This window comes from Nerophis ophidion, linkage group LG08 (assembly GCF_033978795.1).
Source record: "Nerophis ophidion isolate RoL-2023_Sa linkage group LG08, RoL_Noph_v1.0, whole genome shotgun sequence".
Classification (NCBI taxonomy): Eukaryota; Metazoa; Chordata; class Actinopteri; order Syngnathiformes; family Syngnathidae; genus Nerophis; species Nerophis ophidion.
Window position 1 is genome coordinate 15,740,829 of NC_084618.1, and position 18,121 is coordinate 15,758,949.

General features: G+C 38.5%; 1 protein-coding gene across 1 annotated transcript in view; it reads left to right on the forward strand.

Annotated features, from left to right (window-relative positions):
- The window catches only part of lin54 (lin-54 DREAM MuvB core complex component), a 48,502-nt gene that overhangs the window by 5,038 nt on the left and 25,343 nt on the right, over positions 1-18,121 (forward strand). The window contains exons 2-3 of the mRNA XM_061907834.1: positions 9,749-10,416; positions 15,748-15,850. Coding sequence (XP_061763818.1) covers positions 9,778-10,416; positions 15,748-15,850 — 742 coding nt within the window. The 5' untranslated portion in view covers positions 9,749-9,777. The remainder of the gene's footprint in view (positions 1-9,748; positions 10,417-15,747; positions 15,851-18,121) is intronic.

Genomic DNA, 18,121 nt, shown 5'->3' on the forward strand with positions numbered 1-18,121 from the left:
CTCCTTCTTGTTATTATTATCATATTTACCCCAGAATTATTCACCTCCTTCTTGTTATTAATATCATATTTACGCCAGAATTATTTACCTCCTTCTTGTTATTATTATTATATTTACACGACCCTTTGATCCCCCCAAACTGTACTAGTAGTCAATGTTGAAATATTTACCACCTCCTTGTTATTATTATCATATTCATCCCAAAATTATTTACCTCCTTCTTGTTATTATTATCATATTTACATCAGTATTATTTACTCCCTTCTTGTTATTATTATCATATTTACCCCAGAGTTATTTACCTCCGTTCTTGTTATTATTATCATATTTACGCCAGAATTATTAACCTACTTCTTGTTATTATTATTATATTTACGCCAGAATTATTTACCTCCGTTCTTGTTATTATTATCATATTTACGCCAGAATTATTTACCTACTTCTTGTTATTATTATCATATTTACACCAGAATTATTAACCTACTTCTTGTTATTATTATCATATTTACGCCAGAATTATTTACCTCCTTCTTGTTATTATTATCAAATTTACACGACCTTTTGATCCCTGCAAACTGTACCAGTAGTCAATGTTGAACTATTTACCTCCTTCTTGTTATTATTATCATATTTACACCAAAATGATTTACCTCCTTATTGTTATTATTATCATATTTATACCAAAATGATTTACCTCCTTGTTATTATTTTCATATTTACACCAGAATTATTTACTTCCTTCTTATTATCACATTTAGACGAGATCGATCCCTGCAAACTGTACTAGTAGTCAATGTTGAATTATTTACCTTCCTTCTTGTTATTATTATCATATTTACCCCAGAATTATTTACCTCCGTTCTTGTTATTATTATCATATTTACGCCAGAATTATTAACCTACTTCTTGTTATTGTTATTATATTTACGCCAGAATTATTTACCTCCTTCTTGTTATTATTATCATATTTACGCCAGAATTATTTACCTCCTTCTTGTTATTATCAGATTTACACGACCTTTTGATCCCTCCAAACTGTACTAATAGTCAATGTTGAAACATTTACCACCTCCTTGTTATTATTATCATATTCATACCAAAATTATTTACCTCCTTCTTGTTATTGTTATCATATTCATACCAATATTATTTACCTCCTTCTTGTTATTATCACATTTAGACGAGATCGATCCCTGCAAACTGTAGTAGTAGTCAATGTTGAATTATTTACCTCCTTCTTGTTATTATTAAAATATTTACACCAGAATTATTTACCTCCTTCTTGATATTATTATCATACTTACGCCAGAATTATTTTCCTCCCTTCTTATTATTATTATCATATTTACACCAGAATTATTTACCACCGCCTTGTTATTATTACTAGTAGTCAATGTTGAATCATTTGCCGCTTTTCCACTAACGCAGGAGTAGGCAACCCAGAACGTTGAAAGAGCCATTTTGGACCCAAATAACACAACGCTGTCAAGCGCCATTCATATAAAACTTGCGGGCCGCACTAACATTAAACTTTCATATAAAAGTGGGGGCTGTAAAATAACGTCTAACCCCGTGGGCCGCGTGTCCGAGACCCCTGGACTAAAGAGTGACCCAAAAGCATGGATTATATCATTTTAATGTGTACATTTGACTAAAGAGTGACCCAAAAGCATGGATTATATTATTTTAATGTGTACATTTGATTAACGAGTGATATCAGGTGACAGATGGCTTAATGCAGGGTTGTCCAATGTGCGGCCCGCGGGTCATTTTTTAACGGCCCCACGACACATTTTAAGAATACAATTGAAAAAAATTAAAAACATAAAAAGCGGTATAAAAGAACAAACAGGTGAAATGTAACAAGAAATTGTTGCAATTCCTACTCTTATAACACAAAGCTGCCATGCAGGCTGTTTCTTTTTTTTTTTTAATAATAATGAATCAAAATCAATGTCATTTTGAATTATTGACATATTCAAGGCTTCGATTACGTCACATTAAATATTCCACTTTGAGGAATGTTGCATATTTTGTGTTTTGCCATATAAAAAACTGAGCTGTTTTTTTTTTAAAGAAGTGCCTAAAACAAACAAACAAAACATAAACAACAATAACACTTAAAATTGACGGATATATCTGAAGTTGATCTCGAGATTATTTTGCTAAAAGTAAACAGAAATGTATTTTTATTTATTTCAGTTATTTTTTAACACTTTAATAAGTAGCACACTTTTGGATCCCCAATTATTTTAGTCTATTGGTTTTTAAGTGTCATTGCTCAAAAAATAATAATGAATCAAAATCCTAAATTAATGCTCCAATTTAATATATAATCCCAAATATTACACCTAAAAAAGTTATTGGGTGAAAATATTGCATATTTTGTGCTTTTTTCATTTGTTATTTAATGTTCCATAATAATAACTATTATAATACTGAATAATGACACATTTTTAATATTTTTTTTGACCAAAACCCTTAGGGGTCCCCGGTATCACAACTGAGTGGCGGCCTAAATGTATATTTTTTATATATATATTGTATTGGTTTTTAAAATAAAAATTATGAAAATGGCTCCCACTTGCTTTGATTTTTTTAGTGTGCAGCCCTCAGTGGAAAAAGTTTGGACACCCCTGGTTTAATGGAAGCTATCCCGAGCCTTGTTTGTGCGAGTTTATGAACAAGTACTTAGTGGCGTGGTTTGTGGAAGTTTGATGCCGTTATGGCGCATGAATAAAGGATAAAGGATATATTTATATGCTCTAAGCCAGGGGGTGCTCACACTTTTTCTGCAGGCGAGCTACTTTTCAATTGATCAACTCAAGGGCATCTACCTCATTTATATATATCATTTATATTTATTTATTTAAGAAAGAGACATTTTTGTAAACAAGTTAAATGTGTTTAATGATAATACAAGCATGTGTAACACATATAGATGTCTTTCTTTCACAAAGACAAGAATATAAGTTGGTGTATTACCTGATTCTGATGACTTGCATTGATTGGAATCAGACAGTAATGATGATAACGCCCACATTTTCAAATGGAGGAGAAAAAAAGTTGTCCTTTCTGTACAATACCACATGAAAGTGGTTGGTTTTTGGCATCTAATTCATCCAGCTTCCATACACTTTACAAGAAAAACATTGGCGGCAAATTCCGTAGCTTGCTTGATTGACATTCACGGCACCCGAGGGTCTTGTGAGATGACGCTGGCTGCTGCCAGTTCATTATTATGAAAAAATGACAGAGAGGAAGGCGAGAAACACTTTTTATTTCAACAGACCCTCGCGCCGTCCCTTCCGTCAAAACTCTAAAGGCCGACTGCACATTTCCTATCTTCACAATAAAAGCCCTGCTTCATGCTGCCTGCGCTAACAAAATAAGAGTCTCGGAAAGCCTTCTGAGGGATCGCTTGTGCACGCCAGTTTTCCGAGACTCTGTATTTAGTTAGCGCAGGCAGCATGAAGCAGGGCTTTTATTGTGAAGATAGGAAATGTGCAGTCGGCCTTTAGAGTTTTGACGGAAGGTACGGCGCGAGAGTCTGTTGAAATAAAAAGTGTTTCTTGCCTTCCTCTCGGTCATATTTTCATAATAATGATCTTGCAGCAGCCAGCGTCATCTCACAAGACCCTCCGGTACCGTGAATGTCATTTAAGTGACGTCTTGGTGAAGATTGATGATCACTAATTTTTAGGTCTATTTTTTTATAAAAGCCTGGCTGGAGATCGACTGAACCACCCCCCGCGGTCGACTGGTAGCTCGCGATCGACGTAATGGGCACCCCTGCTCTAAACACTTGTCTTCACTGCTGCTCGCTTGATGACAAGATAAAAGTGGTGGATCTTTCGAAATCTGAAGCCCTGCCTGAAGTAATAAACACAGCCCTTCCTTCTTCCTCTTCCTAACTGTAGCCTCCTTCCTTCTTTACTTTTTATTTTAATTTTTTTTTAAATATTTGTGTCGTTTTATTCTCCCCCCCTTACTTAATGTGACTTCCCAGTTTCTACCGGCTGCGTAATGTTGCAGACAAGTGTGCGGGTGTAAAGGCAGTGGCTCCACGGTCAGCTCGATGGCGGCACAAAGGGAGATCAAGTGGAGGTACGCTGGAAATGAGCCCGGTTGTAAACATGTAGACGGGATTCGGCTCTTTATCAAAGCATTAAAAAGTGTGCAGTACAGCGCCTTTAAGTCACCAAATAGGGCATACATGTTTGCTAATATGCTAGCTGGTTTGTTTACTTTCTTATGAGATGTTCTGAACGGGACCATTTTCACTACTTTATCTCATATTAGGGCTGGATGAAAAAGTATATCTCCATTTATATTTACAAACCCCGTTTCCATATGAGTTGGGAAATTATGTTCGATGTAAATATAAATGGAATACAATGATTTGCAAATCCTTTTCAACCCACATTCAGTTGAATGCACTACAAAGACAAGATATTTGATGTTCAAACTCATAAACTTAATTTTTTTTGCAAATAATTAACTTCGAATTTCATGGCTGCATCATGTGCCAAAGTAGTTGGGAAAGGGCATGTTCACCACGGTGTTACATCACCTTTTCTTTTAACAACACTCGGGGCGGCATAGCTCGGTTGGTAGAGTGGCCGTGCCAGCAACTTGAGGGTTGCAGGTTCGATTCCCGCTTGTGCCATCCTAGTTACTGCCGTTGTGTCCTTGGGCAAGAGACTTTACCCACCTGCTCCCAGTGCCACCCACACTGGTTTAAATGTAACTTAGATATTGGGTTTCACTATGTAAAGCTCTTTGAGTCACTTGAGAAAAAGCGCTACATAAATATAATTCACTTCACAATTCACTTCAATAAACGTTTAGGAACTGAGGAAACTAATTATTGAAACTTTGAAAGTGGAATTCTTTTCCCATTCTTGTTTTATGTAGAGCTTCAGTGGTTCAACAGTCCGGGGTCTCCGCTGGCGTATTTTATGCTTTATAATGCGCCACATATTTTCCATGGGAGACAGGTCTGGACTGCAGGCGGGCCAAAAAAGTACCCGCACTCTTTTTTTTTTTTTTTTTTTTTTTTACAAAGCCACGCTGTTGTAATACGTGCTGAATGTGGCTTGGCATTGTCTTGCTGAAATAAGCAGGGGCGTCCATGAAAAAGACGGCGCTTAGATGGCAGCATATGTTGTTCCAAAACCTGTACTGTACGTACCTTTCAGCATTAATGGTGCCTTCACAGATGTGTAAGTTACCCATGCATTGGGCACTAATGCACCCCCATACCATCAAAGATGCTGGCTTTTACACTTTGCGTCAATAACAGTCTGGATGGTTCGCTTCCCCTTTGGTCCGGATGACACAATGTTGAATATTTCCAAAAACAATTTGAAATGTGGACTCGTCAGACCACAGAACACTTTTCCACTTTGCATCAGTCCATCTTAGATGATCTCGGGCCCAGAGAAGCCGGCGCCGTTTCTGGATGTTGTTGATAAATGGCTTTCGCTTTGCATAGTAGAGCTTTAACTTGCACTTACCGATGCAGCGACGAACTGTATTTAGTGACAGTGGTTTTCTGCAGTGTTCTTGAGCCCATGTGGTGATATCTTTTAGAGATTGATGTCGGTTTTTGATACAGTGCCGTCTGAGGGATAGAAGGTCACGGTCATTCAGTGTTGGTTTCCGGCCATGCCGCTTACGTGGAGTGATTTCTCCAGATTATCTGAACCTTTTGATGATATTATGGAGCGTAGATGTTGAAATCCCTAAATTTTTTGCAATTGCACTTTGAGAAACGTTCTTAAACTTTTTGACTATTTGCTCGCGCAGTTGTGGACAAAGGGGTGTACCTTGCCCCATCCTTTCTTGTGAAAGACTGAGCATTTTTTGGGAAGCTTTTTTTATACCCAATCATGGTACCCACCTGTTCCCAATTAGCCTGCACACCTGTGGGATGTTCCAAATAAGTGTTTGATGAGCATTCCTCAACTTTATCAGTATTTAATTGCCACCTTTCTCAACTTCTTTGTCACGTGTTGCTGTGTAATAGAGGTGTAATTGCTTGTTACGGTATGACTGTAGACTACTCTGGCAGACTTCCACTCAAACTAGCTAGCTGTTCCTGTACTGGCGAAATGATTTTGGGGCCAATATCTCTCGCTAGCTAGGTTTATGTACCACCACAGTCTTGAATGAACCGAAAATATTTCTCCGTTAGCTGCGATGCTAATTGTTAAATCCCATTCATTTGTGCTAACAACGTTAGCGATCCGAATTTACCTTTTTTCGTGATCTAGCAAATAGTAAATCAAAAGGTTGTAGTTTCTTCTACCTTCTTTTCTGCTAGGCATTCTGTTGTCATACAAGAATGTAGGTTATAGTTTGATTTAGCATTCTGATTGACTGTTCATTCATTCATCTAGCCTATTTCTGTTCATTTGTCCATCAGTAAAATATTTTTAAAGACTACTCCGATTGTTTAGCTGACTATTTACATTTTTGGGCATTGCATTAGTGTTTTGCAAGCTTCTCATCTTATTGTACAGAATAAGATGGACAGTGTCCAACTTTGAATAATCAAAAAACGCTCAAAATTTCCAAACTTCCCGTGGAAAAATTTCCAGGAATTTATCACAAACTTTCCACCCTTTTGCAACCCTACCCCTGTGGCAAAAAGTTTGCCAACCCTGTTCCAGAAACTAAATGCACATCATTACTTATAAGACCCAATCCAAACAACCTTCCCTAGTCATGTCACGGGGGAAAAAAATAGCCCTTTCCTAGCGCCCTCCGCCTAAACTAAAGTAGCGTCGAGTTGTCATTTTGATATTTTTCATTTTCAAACCATAACAAAATATTTGTATTTTTAAAATGTATTTTACCTTTAGGGGTCCCGGGGACCATAAAGGGTCTCAGTTAATAACTTTTTTTTTTTTTTTTTTTTTAACGCTTACAGTACATCTCTATATCAACTTAAAAAGAAAAAAGATTTCATGGCATTTCTGTCAAAAACAACTTTGTTTTTCATAGTAAAACTGAAATATGCAGTATTTAGTAATTAGAGCCCTAAAAGATCAAAAATGCAGGACACCATTGATTTTAATTATTTTATATTTTTGAGTAATCACAGTGAAACGATAAATAAAATACTACTAAGTATATTTGGAATCCAAAAGGTGCCCGACTCAGAAAGTGATAAATTTTTATCAGGGTTTTTTTTTCACTTTCAACACTTAAGTTACGAGATCAACTTCAGATATACCTGTCAATTTTACGTTAAAACTATTTTTTTGTTTGTTTTATACTCTTTTGTCAAAGAAAACTTTGTTTTTATATGGCAACTGCACAATATATGCAATATTTACCACATAAAACATTTTAAAATGAAATATTTGAACTAATTGGAGCTTTGAAAATAATTCATTATAACATGGATTTTTTTGTCATTTTTTTTGAGCAATGGCAAAATAATAAAAAATAAATAATTGATTGATTTAAACTTGTAATTAGTAGATTGCACAGAACATTACATTTCCCCTTAAAATTGACCACTAAATGGTAACACCCGAATAAGTTTTTCAACTTGTTTCAGTCGGGGTCCACGTTAATTGGATGGTTAAAATATTTTTTACATGGTAAAATAAAAACAAAAGAAAAAAAAAAAACAGCCTGCATGGCAGCTTTATGTCAACATTGCAACTTTTTCTCGATATATTTCACCTCATTCCAATGTTTTTAATGTTGTTTTTTATTTTTGCAATAGCATTTCCAGAATGTGTGGGGGTCCGGTAAACAATTAGTTGCGGGCCGCACTTTGGACACCCATGGTCTACAACAGGGGTAGGGAACCTATGAGGTGTGGCTCTCGGATAAATCTGAGCTGACATTGCTCAGCACGATAAATACTGAATAATTCCACTTGTAATCAAAAATAACGTTCAAAATATAAAATATTCTCATGCATTTTTATGTTCAAGAAGTTGCGTTAATGGTAAGAAGTAATTTATTCATTATTGGTTAGTGTGGGGCTTGCCCTCATGGGGGTTCTTCAGACCACCAGGCACCGACATGAAAGCCTGTTCCAGGGTTACGATATTTTTTTATTTTTCAATAAGTCTCTTAGTTGCTTTCCAGCATTTGTCTTTTTCTCTTTCGTTCTTGCTCTCTCCTGGCTGCTGCTTGTAAACAGAGTGACAGGTGATTAGAAAACAAGGCCCAGCTGGGCCGTCTACGCACCTGTCGCTGATTTCGAGGTCGGCCCTGGCAACAACCCGCTTCGCTGCAGGCCCGCGGGCCACGCCCCTCCACAGTTAGCTTCAGAATAACAATGTCTTTCCAAAGGATAAGAGACCTATTATACTCTAGAAATGTTGGTCTTACTTGAAAATGCACGCGTTGAGTTGTGTTCAGTGTTGAAAAAAATATTATATGGCTCTTACGGAAATACATTTTAAAAATATTTGGCTTCTTGGCTTTCTCTGCCAAAAAAGTTCCCGACCCCCTGGTCTACAACAACAACATTTTTTATCTATGGATAAATTCAATACACCGCCAAGGCCTAATTCTCCCTCTTCTGTCTCCACGCCGTTTCCCCCTGTAAGTGTGTGTCTGTGTGTGTGTTGACTCACATGCTCCATGGAAAAAAAAAAAGTAACATTTTTCAAAGGCAGTATAGTACCTTCTTTCATTCATTGGTACCGCCATACTTTATTAGTAGCGGTATACTGTATAACCCTGACACTAACACACTTCCATTATCATTTGTTTATGACAAGAATACATCCATCCATGATAGGGATGCACCGATTAATCGGTAACCGAATATATTCGGCCGAATATGGCAAAAAAAGCCACATTCAGCCTTCGGTGGAATGAGTTAAAAGCAAGGCCGAATAGTGGCGTGTGACGCAAAGACGCAATTTTTTGACGCGGTGACGCAATCAACCAACGTGCAGTGTTCAATTTAAATTGTTTTATACATACTTAGTTTCCTTCTTTTTATTCTGAAGCTGAAGTACTGTCGTTGACAAATCTGTTCTGGCCTGGGATATGTTGTGTACCTGTATAAGTGTATGAGGTTACAAGCACACAATTAATTGAGATTTAGTGGGTCCTCTGTTTACATTATTAGCCTGTTGTGTAGGCTACCTGTATAAGTGTATGACGTAACAAGCACACACTTAATTGAGATTTACTTGAGCCTTCTGTTTACATTATTAGCATATCTACTGTGGCTAAGCAGACTTTTGCCAAAAGGACAATCATTCATTTGTTGTGGGTTTATCCACTTTAATGCACTTTATTTTTTTTTTGGAATGCATGTTTTGTTTGAAGGCCTAATATAAATGAAAAACTGTGCTTTTTTTGAAAAGCAAAGGCTACTGGAATATTAAAAAATTTCAATATTCAATAAAAATTTACTTTATTTGAAAAACATGTCTAAAAATTTATTCTAGGCTATTTATGCAATATGAAAAAGTTGTGAAAAACTGCATTTATTATTCGGTATTTGGTATTCGGCCTTCGGCCAAGCGCTCAAATTTTATTCGGTTTCGGCTTCGGCCACAAATTTTCATTTCGTTGCATCCCTACACCGGATCATTTTTTTGAAACCAGTAGGCGTTCTTCTTCGTCAGTACTGACGATACTGGTTAGCAGTTATCGATGTGTTGTTGGTGTCAAAGAATCAAAGGATGCCCGAGTATTGACCAAAAAGATCTTTGTGGGTGGTACAAGTGTTTTGATTGTGGTGGTGTGGTTGTTAAAGGTGTACCAGGCTGCTGAGTCCTCGCCAGCATGGACGTGGTGTCGCCTGAGCTCAACAGCCTCCTCCCCGACGAGATCATGGACATGGAGGCCATCGAGGAGGTGTCTCACTCCCAGTCCGAGTCCGGTCAAGGCACATCTGTCCCCATGGACACGGACACGCAGGTGGCGCCGGAGACCGTGGGTCCGTCCACTTCCGCGGAACCCCAGCTTGCCGGCTCGTCCTCCCACTTCCTCACCTTGAAGCCTGCGGCGGCCCCTAAAGCCGCCGACAGCGCCACGGGGACGACGACGGCGTCCGCGGGCGGCTTGCAAAAACTCACGGCGCCGTTCACCATCTCCGCCGCCAACCACCAGATCATCCTCAACAAGGTGGCCTCGTCGCAGGCCACGGAGGCGGCGCGCTCGGCGGCCCCCCAGATCATCAAGCAGGAAGGCCAGAAGCTCTTGGTGACCACCATCGGGAAGGCGGGACAGCCCATTTTGTTGCAGCTGCCCCACACGGCCACCGCCAAGGCAGGCGGAGCTCAAAGCGCGGCCGACGGCAAGTCGCCGGTGCCGCAGATCAAGATGGTGACCATCGGGGGGCGGCCGGAGCTGAAGCAAATGGTCGGGGGTGCGGCCGGACAGGTGACCGCGCTACACGGCCAGCAGCTGAAGACTGTGCAGGTAACTGAGGGAAAACTCTCACTCCTACTTACTGGGATAAAGACTGATGGGATGTTTATATTTTTCTGTTGAGATGAAGAATTATTAATAATCCAAAATCACTTACTGTACAATGTCTGCTCTCACTGTGATACAGACTGATGGGATGTTTATATCTTCCCGTTTAGATGAAGAATGAATAATATTGCACAATAACTTACTGTACAATGTCTGCTTTCACTGGGATGAAGACTATTGGGATGTTTATATCTTCCCGTTTACATGAAGAATTAATAATATTCCACAATCACTTAGTGTACAACGTCTGCTCTCACTGGGGTACAGACTGATGGGATGTTTATATCTTCCTGTTGAGATGAAAAATGTGTAATATTCCACAATCACTTCCTGTACAATGTCTGCTCTCACTGAGATAAAGACTGATGGGATGTTTATATCTTCCTGTTTAGATGAAGAATGAATAACATTCCACAATCACTTACTGCACAACGTCTGCTCTCAGTGGGATGAAGACTGATGGGATGTTTATATCTTCCTGTTTAGATGAAGAATGAATAATATTCCACAATCACTGTACAACGTCTGCTCTTACTGTGATACGGACTGATGGGATGTTTATATCTTCCTGTTGAGATTAAAAAAAAGTAATATTCCACACTCACTTACTGTACAATGTCTGCTCTCACTGTGATACAGACTGATGGGATGTTTATATCTTCCCGTTTAGATGAAGAATGAATAATATTGCACAATAACTTACTTTACAATGTCTGCTTTCACTGGGATGAAGACTATTGGGATGTTTATATCTTCCCGTTTACATGAAGAATTAATAATTTTCCACAATCACTTAGTGTACAACGTCTGCTCTCACTGGGGTACAGACTGATGGGATGTTTATATCTTCCTGTTGAGATGAAAAATGTGTAATATTCCACAATCACTTCCTGTACAATGTCTGCTCTCACTGAGATAAAGACTGATGGGATGTTTATATCTTCCTGTTTAGATGAAGAATGAATAACATTCCACAATCACTTGCTGCACAATGTCTGCTCTCAGTGGGATGATGACTGATGGGATGTTTATATCTTTCTGTTTAGATGAAGAATGAATAATATTCCACAATCACTGTACAATGTCTGCTCTTACTGTGATACAGACTGATGGGATGTTTATATCTTCCTGTTGAGATAAAAAAAAATGTAATATTCCACACTCACTTACTGTACAATGTCTGCTCTCACTGAGAAAAAGACTGATGGGATGTTTATATCTTCCTGTTTAGATGAAGAATGAATAACATTCCACAATCACTTACTGCACAACGTCTGCTCTCAGTGGGATGAAGACTGATGGGATGTTTATATCTTTCTGTTTAGATGAAGAATGAATACTATTCCACAATCACTGTACAACGTCTGCTCTTACGGTGATACAGACTGATGGGATGTTTATATCTTCCTGTTGAGATAAAAAAAAAAATAGTAATATTCCACACTCACTTACTGTACAATGTTTGCTCTCACTGAGATAAAGACTGATGGGAAGTTTATATCTTCCTGTTTAGATGAATAATGAATAATCTTCCACAATAACTTAATGTACAATGTCTGCTTTCACTGGGATGAAGACGAATGGGATGTTTATATCTTCCCGTTTAGATGAAGAATGAATAATATTCCACAATCACTTACTGCACAAAGTCTGCTCTCATTGGGATAAAGACTGATGGGATGTCTATTATATCTTCCTGTTTAGATGAAGAATGAATGATATTCCACAATCACTTAGTGCACAACGTCTGCTCTCACTGGGATAAAGACTGATGGGATGTTTATATCTTCCTGTTTAGATAAAGATCAAATAATATTTCACAATCACTTACTGCACAATGTGTGCCCTCATCGGGATAAAGACTGATGGGATGTCTATATCATCCTATTTAGATGAATAATTAATATTATCCCACAATCACTATACAATGTCTGCTCTCACTGAGATAAAGACTGATGGGATGTTTATATCTTCCTGTTTAGATGAATAATGAATAATCTTCCACAATAACTTAATGTACAATGTCTGCTTTCACTAGGATGAAGACGAATGGGATGTTTATATCTTCCCGTTTAGATGAAGAATGAATAATATTCCACAATCACTTACTGCACAAAGTCTGCTCTCATTGGGATAAAGACTGATGGGATGTTTATATCTTCCCGTTTAGATGAAGAATGAATAATATTCCACAATCACTTACTGCACAAAGTCTGCTCTCATTGGGATAAAGACTGATGGGATGTCTATTATATCTTCCTGTTTAGATGAAGAATGAATGATATTCCACAATCACTTACTGCACAACGTCTGCTCTCACTGGGATAAAGACTGATGGGATGTTTATATCTTCCTGTTTGGATAAAGATCGAATAATATTTCACAATCACTTACTGCACAATGTGTGCTCTCATTGGGATAAAGACTGATGGGATGTCTATATCATCCTATTTAGATGAATAATTAATATTATCCCACAATCACTATACAATGTCTGCTCTCACTGAGATAAAGACTGATGGGATGTTTATATCTTCCTGTTTAGATGAATAATGAATAATCTTCCACAATAACTTAATGTACAATGTCTGCTTTCACTAGGATGAAGACGAATGGGATGTTTATATCTTCCCGTTTAGATGAAGAATGAATAATATTCCACAATCACTTACTGCACAAAGTCTGCTCTCATTGGGATAAAGACTGATGGGATGTCTATATCTTCCTGTTTAGATGAAGAATGAATGATATTCCACAATCACTTACTGCACAATGTCTGATCTCACTGGGATAAAGACTGATGGGATGTTTATATCTTCCTGTTTAGATAAAGATTGAATAATATTTCACAATCACTTACTGCACAATGTCTGCTCTCATCGGGATAAAGACTGATGGGATGTCTATATCATCCTATTTAGATGAAGAATTAATATTATCCCACAATCACTGTACAATGTCTGCTCTCACTGAGATAAAGACTGATGGGATGTTTATATCTTCCTGTTTAGATGAATAATGAATAATATTCCACAATAACTAACTGTACAATGTCTGCTTTCACTGGGATGAAGACTAATGGGATGTTTATATCTTCCCTTTTAGATGAAGAATTAATAATATTCCACAATCACTTACTGCACAACGTCTGCTCTCACTGGGATAAAGACTGATGGGATGTCTATATCTTCCCGTTTGGATGAAGAATTAATAATATTCCACAACCACTTACCGTACAACGTCTGCTCTCACTGGGGTACAGACTGATGGGATGTTTGTATCTTTACTTCTTTAGCCTTATTTCACGAGTTAGAATGCATGAAAAAGGATAAAAGCATGTGCTCTCGTCTTACATTGAGATTGTGAACAATAATTTTTTTTTTATATATAGCTCGTAGTCGTAAGTAACTAACGGGAGTCATTGATTCCGCCCATAAAACCCTCTCAAAACACCCCAAACCCACCAACAATACCCTGTTTACATACCATGGCCTGAATAATAACCAAGTATTAGCAATATTGATATTAAAAGTGCTAACACTGAGGAACTACTTTAAGCGGCGCCGTGATCTCAGAGAGCTAACTGGGTCATGCTGCAATATTGACACGCTAAGCTGCAGCGTCGCCTCTGAATTGGTTTAGAGTTAATAAATAAAAAGATAATACAATGATTTTCAAATCCTTTTCAACTTATATTCAATTGCATAGACTGCAAAGACAAGATAGTTCATGTTCACACTGACAAACTTCTTTTTTGTTGTTGCAAATAATCATGAACTCAGTTGAATGGCAGCAAAAAATAAATGTTTACCAGTGTGTTACATGACCTTTCCTTTGAACAACACTCAGTAAAGGTTTGGGAACTGAGGAGACACATTTTTGAAGTGGAATTATTTCCTATCCTTGCTTGATGTACAGCTTAAGTTGTTCAACAGTCTCCTGCCTCATATTTTAGCCTACATATTTTCAATGGGAGACAGGCCTGGACTACAGGCAGGCCAGTATAGTACCCGCACTCTTATACTACGAAGCCACGCTGTTGTAACACGCATTGAATTGCTGAAATAAGCAGGGGCGTCCATGTTAACGTTGCTTAGATGGCAACATATGTTGCTCCAAAAGCTGTATGTACCTTTCAGCATTACGGGTGCCTTCACAGGTGTGTAAGTTACCCGTGACTTGGACACTAATACACCCCCATACCATCACACATTCTGCCGTTTACACTTTGCTTCTAGAACAGTCCGGATGGTTCTTTTACTCTTTGGTCCGGAGGACACAACGGCCACAGTTTCCAAAAACAATTATAAATGTGGACTTGTCAGACCAACACCAAAGGAAATTATCGGTAGAACACTTTTCCACTTTGCTTCAGTCCATCTTAGATGAGCGTTTCTGGGTGTTGTTGATAAATGGCTTTGGCTTTGCATAGTAGAGTTTTAACTTGCACTTACACATGTAGCGACCAACTGAAATGTTCTTCTTTAACCGTTGGACAATTTAGTCACACGTTTGTTGACAAAGTGGTGACCCTCGCCCCATTCATGGAAGTTGCTTTTCCAGCCAATCGTGGCACCCACCTGTTCCCAATTAGCCTCTTCACCCGTGGGGTGTTCCAAATAAGTGTTTGATGAGCATCCCTGACATTTCCGAGTCTTTTTTGCCACTCGTGCTAGCTTTTTTGAAAAATGTTGCAGGCATCATATTCCAAATGAGCTAATATTTGCAAAAAATAACACATTTTTCCAGATGGAACGTTAAATATGTTGTCTTTGCAGTCTATTCAATTGAATATGGGTCGAAAAGGATTTGCAAATCATTTTATTTACCATTTATTCAACGTGACAACGGCACTGCTTTTGGCTTTTGGTTTAAATGGTGCAACACAAAATGTCATCTTATGATCAAAAACAATTCATATTTATTAACACACACACACACACACACACACACACACACAGGTATTTAAAATTGGTACCTGTTAGTACCAGTATCGAAAAACCACCAGAGGAACATTAAATAACACTTTAAAAAGAGCTGATGAATCCAGCTGCTAGTTCAGAGGCACTAATTCTGCATACAGCTACAAAAGTGAAACGCAACAAAATGAGCAATGCATAACAGATCTTGAACATTTGAGGTATTTAAAATGGTTGCTTTGAAGCCAAAATACTCCTATTTTGTACTTTTATCAACGAGTACAATAATAACCCATGAAGTTGTTTGCTGCTAAGCCGCGAGAGTAAGTGCTAACGCGGTTGTTTGTCCTCACAGCTCACCAAGAAAACGCCAGTGTCCTCAGCCCCGCCCATCAAGTTCATCATCACAAAAACCGTCAACAGCAAAGCTCAGATGTCAGGATCTCCCGTCATCGCAGGTGAGTCCGTCTACCTCCTCTTCACTTTTTTTTTTGGGACCGAATGTCCCTTTGGGACAGAAGACCTGTATTTCTAAGGTTTTATTATTATTATACCGCTGCCTCTTTGAGCTGTAATTTGACCCCTTTAACATGCTTCAAAACTCACCAAATTTAACACACACATCAGTACTGGCGAAAATTGCGATCTAATTAAAAAACAAAAACTCAAAATTGCGCTCTAGCGCCCCCTAGGAGAAAACACAGACAAAACTGCTTCTAACATCCGTTAGGAATGCCGTAGAGACATGAAACAAAAACATCTATGTAGGTCTCACTTAGACCTAGATTTCATACATTGACCTCCTTCAGCAAAAATCAACAGGAAGTTGGCAAAAAACCCTTCAAAACAAAAGTTTCCGAAAAAATTTCATTTTTGCCTCTTTGAGCTGTAATTTGACCCCCTTAAATACTTCAAAACTCACCAAACTGGACACACACATCAGGACTGGTGAAAATTATAAATGGGTTGTAAATGGGTTGTACTTGTATAGCGCTTTTCTACCTTCAAGGTACTCAAAGTGCTTTGACACTACTTCCACATTTACCCATTCACACACACATTCACACACTGGTGGAGGGAGCTACCATGCAAGGCGCAAACCAGTACCCATCAGGAGCAAGGGTGAAGTGTTGCTCAGGACACAACGGACGTGACGAGGTTGGTACTAGGTGGGCATTGAACCAGGGACCCTCGGGTTGCACACGGCCACTCTCCCACTGCGCCACGCAGTCCCTAAATTGCGATCTAATAAAAAAAACAAACCCCAAAACTCAAAATTGCTCTCTAGCGCCCCCTAGGATTAAAACACAGACAAAACTGCTCTTTGGGAAGCAAACACAGACAAAACTGGTTGTAACTTCCGGTAGGAATGTCGTAGAGACATGAAACAAAAAACATTTATGTAGGTCTCACTTAGACCTACATTTCATTCATTTACATCCTTCAGCAAAAATCAACAGGAAGTTGGCAATTACCCCTTCAAAACAAAAGTTTTGTAAAAACTTGTCACCTTTTTTCAGACATTATCTCCTCTGAGCGCATTTGTTGTGTCTGCTTCAAACTCGCACAGGAAAGAGATTGAACCCTTCTGATTAAAAGTTGCGCAAAGAGTTTTTCTAACTGCTCTGGTTTGGATTTTACGAGCCTTCGAAGAATTGCTGTGCTGATGCTGCTGCGCTGCTGCTGTCTCAAGATGGCCGCTTAAAAGCAGGAAGCACCAGCGTGACCGCACAATGCAGTAGGGTTGTCCCGATCTGATATTTGGATCGGATCGGCTGCCGATATTTGCCAAACAAATCGGCAAGGCATGGGAAAATGCCTATCCAGATCCGTGTTTTCCAACACACTGATTTAAATAATAAATTCCACTCTTCTGCTGCTCCCTAAACTCCGTTCCGCATTTTCCAGCACCCCTTCAAAACATCCACAAGTCTGTGTTCTAACCGTTCAGACGGCCGTGTGAATTAAAAGTTACGGTAAAAATGTCAGCTGTGTGGGATTGTTTTATCCTGCAAAACGAAAAAGATGAAGAGGTGGAGTGCAAAACCTGCCACAATAAAGTCAAGCGTGGTGGTAAAGTTGTAAGACATTTTAATGACTCTTGCGAGTGAAAGGCTTTTTAGCACTCATCATAGATGAACACAGGAGCAGGCTGACACCTGAGCATCTTGAAGTGCTCGTCTTTGTTAGAAAGAATCTCCCCATTATGCTTGGACTTCAATTGTTTGCCCCCCCCCCCTGACTAGGGCAAACAATTGAAGGGAGTGTGTAGATATATATATATATATATATTTTTTAAGTTTACACTTGTTCAAGAGCAAGTATTGATGCTGAGTTATAGACATTTTATCCCACTCAGGTTGTTTGTGTGTTTTGCTTTTTAAAAATAATGTTTACCGCATTATTTGCACTTTATACTGTTCACTTTTCTACTGTTTAATGATGCCATTTCTGTTTGTCATGTATCATTTTTGATATTTTGTGTTTATCCTTGAATACCAACTATTGCGTATTATTCAAACTCACCTAATTCTGCTGGCTAGTCGTTATCAAGAGTACTAAAATCATTTTCAGCATGAATCTGACAACTAAGTGGGCTAAATAACTTTAAACTTTAATACATGCTCGGATAGGCCAGTATCGTCCAGTATCTGATCGGAAGTGCAAAAACCTGGATCGGGACATCCCTACAATGCAGAGAAGGTAGGTACCGTGCAGGTAAAGATATG